The following is a 5,766-nucleotide window of genomic DNA, read 5'->3' on the forward strand; positions in this document are numbered from 1 at the left end:
CCCCCACCCCTCCTCACTCCCCCTCCCCTCCTCACTCCCCTACCCTTCTCACTTCCCCCTCCCTCCTCAATCCCCCACCCCATCTCACTCCCCCTACCCTCCTCACTCCCCCTCCCCTCCTCACTCCCCCTACCCTTCTCACTCCCCCTCCCTCCTCACTCCCCCTACCCTCCTCACTCCCCCACCCCTCCTCATTCCCCCTACCCTCCTCACTCCCCTACCCTCCTCACTCCCCCTACCCTCCTCACTCCCCTACCCTCCTCACTCTCCCTCCCTCCTCACTCCCCCACCCCTCCTCACTCCCCCTACCCTTCTCACTCCCCCTACCCTTCTCACTCCCCCACCCCTTCTCACTCCCCCACCCCTCCTCACTCCTCCTCCCCTCCTCAATTCCCCCTACTCACACCCCCACCTCCCCTCCTCACTCCCCCTTCCCCACCGTTCCTCACTCCCCTTTCCCCACTGCTCCTCACTCCCTCTCCTCACTCCCCCTCCCCCACCTCACCTCACTCCCCCTCCCTCTCCCTTCTTCACTCCCCCCCTCCCCACCTCTCCTCACTCCCCCTCCCTCTCCCTTCCTCACTCCCCCCATCCCCACCTCTACTCACTCCCCCTCCCTCTCCCCTGCTCACTCTCCCCTCCCCCAGCTCTCCTCACTCCCCCTCCCCCACCTCTCCCCCTCTCCTCCTCGATGTGGAAGAGCGGAGGGGATTGTTGGGGGGAGGGGTGTTCCGCTTCAGGAGGACAGAACTTGGGCATTTTCTGCTCTTTGCGGGGCTCAACAAACACACCTTGCATTTGTATAGCACCTTTAACTTAGGAAAATGTTCCCCAGGTGCTTCACAAATTTGAGACCGAGCCACGTAAGTAGATATTAGGACAGGCGGCCACAAGCTTGGCCGAAGAGATAGATTTTAAGGAAGGTCTTTAAGGAGGAGAAGGAGGTAGAAAGGCAAAGTATAGGCAGGGAGTTACCTATCTTATGGCCCAAGCAACAGAAGAAACGGCCATGAATGGTGGAGTGATTAAAATCTGGGACGCTCAAAAGGCCAAAGTTGGAGGAGCGCAGAGATGGCGGGGTTTGTTACAGACACAGGGAGGGGTGAGGCCAGGGAGGGATTTGTAAACAAGGGTTTGAGGCTTCAGGAGAGTGTATTCGGGGCTGGCGAGGGAGAAAGTGGGGAGTTTGAGAGAAGGTGAGTTACATCGAGAAGTTAGACGACGTCAAACCTCGGTTCTCACCTTTGTAGGAAGGAGGCGGGACTGAAGGGAGGGGAGGCTGAGGGAGGGGTGGAGTTCCACATTGCTGGGGGAGGGGAGCCTGAGGGAGGGGAGACTGGGGGGCGGCTGGGGGAGGGGGAGGGTGAGGGAGGGGAGGCTGAGAGGGGAATCTGGGGGAGGGGAGTCTGGGGGAGGGGAGGGTGATTGGGGAAGGCTGAGGGAGGGGAGGGTGAGGGGTGGAGACTGATGGAGGGGAGGCTGAGGGAGGGGAGTCTGGGGGATGGGAGGCTGGGGGAGGGGAGGCTGGGGGAGGGGAGGCGCTGAGGGAGGAGAGGCTGAGGGAGGGGAGGCTGAGGGGAGTAGGCTGAGGGAAGGGAGGCTGAGGGAGGTGAGGCTGAGGGAGGTGAGGCTGAGGGAGGAGAATCTGAGGGGAGTAGGCTGAGGGAGGGGAGGCTGAGGGAGGGGAGGGTGAGGGAGGGGAGGAGTGAGGGAGGGGAGGCTGAGGGAGGGGAGGCTGAGGGAGGGGAGGGTGATTGGGGAAGGCTGAGGGAGTGGAGGCTGAGGGAGTGGAGGCTGAGGGAGGGGAGGCTGAGGGAGGGGAGGGTGAGGGAGGGGAGGCTGAGGGAGGGGAGGGTGAGGGGTGGAGACTGATGGAGGGGAGGGTGAGGGAGGGAGGCTGAGGGAGGGGAGTCTGGGGGAGGGGAGGCTGAGGGAGGGGAGGCTGAGGGAGGGGAGGGTGATTGGAGAAGGCTGAGGGAGGGGAGTCTGGGGGAGGTGAGGCTGAGGGAGGACAGGCTAAGGGAGGAGAATCTGAGGGGAGTAGGCTGAGGGAGTGGAGGCTGAGGGAGTGGCGGCTGAGGGAGGGGGAGGGTGAGGGAGGGGAGGCTGAGGGAGGGGAAGGTGATTGGAGAAGGCTGAGGGAGGGGAGGCTGAGGGAGGGGAGGGTGATTGGAGAAGGCTGAGGGAGGGGAGGCTGAGGGAGGGAGGCTGAGGGAGGGGAGGCTGAGGGAGGGGAGGCTGAGGGACGGGAGGGTGAGGGAGGGGAGGGTGAGGGAGGGGAGGCTGAGGGAGGGGAGGGTGATTGGGGAGGCTGAGGGAGGGGAGGGTGATTGGGGAGGCTGAGGGACGGGAGGGTGAGGGAGGGGAGGCTGAGGGAGGGGAGGGTGATTGGGGAGGCTGAGGGAGGGGAGGGTGAGGGAGGGGAGGCTGAGGGAGGGGAGGGTGAGGGAGTGGAGGCTGAGGGAGGGGAGGGTGATTGGGGAAGGCTGAGGGAGGGGGGGGTGAGGGAGGGGAGGCTGAGGGAGGGGAGGGTGAGGGAGGGGAGGCTGAGGGAGGGGAGGCTGAGGGACGGGAGGCTGAGGGAGGGGAGGCTGAGGGAGGGGAGGGTGAGGGAGGGGAGGCTGAGGGAGGGGAGGGTGATTGGGGAGGCTGAGGGTGATTGGGGAGGCTGAGGGACGGGAGGGTGAGGGAGGGGAGGCTGAGGGAGGGGAGGGTGATTGGGGAGGCTGATGGAGGGGAGGCTGAGGGAGGGGAGGGTGATTGGGGAGGCTGAGGGACGGAAGGGTGAGGGAGGGGAGGCTGAGGGAGGGGGGTGAGGGAGGGGAGGCTGAGGGAGGGGAGACTAAGGGGAGGGGGGGCTGAGGGAGGGGGGCTGAGGGAGGGGAGGGTGAGGGTGAGGGAGGTGAGGGTGAGGGAGGGGAGGCTGAGGGAGGGGAGGGTGAGGAAGGGGAGGGTGAGGGGAGGGTGATTGGGGAGGGTGAGGGAGGGGAGGGTGAGGGAGGGGAGACTAAGGGAGGGGGGGTGAGGGAGGGGAGGCTGAGGGAGGGGAGGGTGATTGGGGAGACTAAGGGAGGGGGGGGTGAGGGAGGGGAGGGTGATTGGGGAGGCTGAGGGAGGGGAGGGTGATTGGGGAGGCTGAGGGACGGGAGGGTGAGGGAGGGGAGGCTGAGGGAGGGGAGGGTGATTGGGGAGGCTGAGGGAGGGGAGGGTGAGGGAGGGGAGGCTGAGGGAGGGGAGGGTGAGGGAGTGGAGGCTGAGGGAGGGGAGGGTGATTGGGGAAGGCTGAGGGAGGGGGGGTGAGGGAGGGGAGGCTGAGGGAGGGGAGGGTGAGGGAGGGGAGGCTGAGGGAGGGGAGGCTGAGGGACGGGAGGCTGAGGGAGGGGAGGCTGAGGGAGGGGAGGGTGAGGGAGGGGAGGCTGAGGGAGGGGAGGGTGATTGGGGAGGCTGAGGGTGATTGGGGAGGCTGAGGGACGGGAGGGTGAGGGAGGGGAGGCTGAGGTAGGGGAGGGTGATTGGGGAGGCTGATGGAGGGGAGGCTGAGGGAGGGGAGGGTGATTGGGGAGGCTGAGGGACGGAAGGGTGAGGGAGGGGAGGCTGAGGGAGGGGGGTGAGGGAGGGGAGGCTGAGGGAGGGAGACTAAGGGAGGGGGGGCTGAGGGAGGGGGGGCTGAGGGAGGGGAGGGTGAGGGTGAGGGAGGTGAGGGTGAGGGAGGGGAGGCTGAGGGAGGGGAGGGTGAGGAAGGGGAGGGTGAGGGGAGGGTGATTGGGGAGGGTGAGGGAGGGGAGGGTGAGGGAGGGGAGACTAAGGGAGGGGGGGTGAGGGAGGGGAGGCTGAGGGAGGGGAGGGTGATTGGGGAGACTAAGGGAGGGGGGGTGAGGGAGGGGAGGCTGAGGGAGGGGAGGCTGAGGGAGGGGAGGGTGATTGGGGAGGCTGAGGGAGGGGAGGCTGAGGGAGGGGAGACTAAGGGAGGGGGGGTAAAGGGAGGGGAGGCTGAGGGAGGGGAGGCTGAGGGAGGGGGGTGATTGGGGAGGCTGAGGGAGGGGAGGCTGAGGGAGGGGAGGGTGATTGGGGAGGCTGACGGAGGGGAGGCTGAGGGAGGGAAGGCTGAGGGACGGGAGGCTGAGGGAGGGGAGGGTGATTGGGGAGGCTGAGGGAGGGGAGGCTGAGGGAGGGGAGACTGAGGGAGGGGAGGCTGAGGGAGGGGAGACTAAGGGAGGGGAGGGTGATTGGGGAGGCTGAGGGAGGGGAGGCTGAGGGAGGGGAGACTAAGGGAGGGAGGGGTGAGGGAGGGGAGGCTGAGGGAGGGGGGTGATTGGGGAGGCTGAGGGAGGAGGGTGAGGGAGGGGAGGCTGAGGGAGGGGAGGCTGAGGGAGGGGAGGGTGAGGGAGGGGGGGGTGAGGGAGGGGAGACTAAGGGAGGGGGTGAGGGGAGGCTGAGGGAGGGGAGGCTGAGGGGGAGGCTGAGGGACGGGAGGGTGAGGGAGGGGGGGTGAGGGAGGGGAGACTAAGGGAGGGGGGTGAGGGGAGGCTGAGGGAGGGGAGGGTGAGGGAGGGTGAGGGGGGGGAGGCTGAGGGAGGGGAGACTAAGGGAGGGGGTGAGGGAGGGGAGGCTGAGGGAGGGGAGGCTGAGGGAGGGGAGGGTGATTGGGGAGGCTGAGGGAGGGGAGGCTGAGGGAGGGGGGGTGAGGGAGGGGAGACTAAGGGAGGGGAGTGAGGGGAGGCTGAGGGAGGGGAGACTAAGGGAGGGGGGGTAAGGGAGGGGAGGCTGAGGGAGGGGAGGGTGATTGAGGGGAGGCTGAGGGAGGGGAGGGTGATTGGGGAAGGCTGAGGGAGGGGAAGCTGAGGGAGGGGAGGTTGAGGGAGGGGAGGCTGAGGGGGAGGGAGGGGAGGCTGAGGGAGGGGAGGGTGATTGGGGAGGCTGAGGGAGGGGAGGCTGAGGGACGGGAGGCTAAGGGAGGGGGGTGAGGGAGGGGAGGCTGAGGGAGGGGAGGCTGAGGGGGGGGTGAGGGAGGGGAGGCTGAGGGACGGGAGACTAAGGGAGGGGGCTGAGGGAGGGGAGGCTGAGGGAGGGGAGGCTGAGGGAGGGGAGGGTGATTGGGGAGGCTGAGGGAGGGGAGGCTGAGGGAGGGGAGGGTGAGGGAGGAGCAGATGGTGTGAGTGATCTCGATATGGAACAGCGTGAGGATACGGGGAGGAGGAAGAGTGAGTGGGACGGGTTGGGGATTTGGAGTTGAGGAGCGGGCATGACTCGGTGGAGCACTGTGATGGAGGGGGCTGAGCTCCACCGTCTTTGAGGTCCAGGATGGGGCTCGGTTGAGGGAGAGCTGTCATGAACCTGTCAACAATGAGGTCTGGGGAAACCTTCGGACAAGGGTTGAACAATGCGCCTGCTTTGCGCTTGGAGAGCCATCGCTGTTCGGAAGTAGTCTGCTGGACCCCTCGCTGGGCCTTGTGCACTCACCCGCTCGGGAACTGGCTAATGGGCGCCTCGCCTCGTCCCTGCAACCGAGGGGCAGTCACCAAAGGGCTGGTTGGCACTGTGCTAGACACCCGGGCCCACCTCCTTCTTGCTGGTTGGCCGAAGTTGAATCACTTCCTCTTCGAACCTGGTCGGGGGGGGGGGGGGGGAGGTGATGTCACAGAGCCTTGTAAACCTCACTTCCTGTCACATGCACACGCGTGCCATAAAGGAGTCACCTGACCTCCCCCTCGCCCCCCCACCGTGTCATTGGGGGCAGAGGGGTCACGTGATGTTCCCCCAAGTAAC

The 5,766-nt window shown here is 66.7% G+C and overlaps 1 protein-coding gene across 1 annotated transcript in view; it reads right to left on the minus strand.

Moving 5' to 3' along the window:
* The window catches only part of LOC139235690 (protein lifeguard 1), a 19,157-nt gene extending 13,748 nt beyond the window's left edge, over nt 1–5,409 (minus strand). The window contains exon 1 of the mRNA XM_070866728.1: nt 5,361–5,409. Within this exon, the coding sequence (XP_070722829.1) occupies nt 5,361–5,409 (49 nt within the window). The remainder of the gene's footprint in view (nt 1–5,360) is intronic.
* Between the last annotated feature and the right edge of the window lie 357 nt (nt 5,410–5,766).

The sequence above is a fragment of the Pristiophorus japonicus genome, chromosome 23 (assembly GCF_044704955.1).
Source record: "Pristiophorus japonicus isolate sPriJap1 chromosome 23, sPriJap1.hap1, whole genome shotgun sequence".
NCBI lineage: Eukaryota > Metazoa > Chordata > Chondrichthyes > Pristiophoridae > Pristiophorus > Pristiophorus japonicus.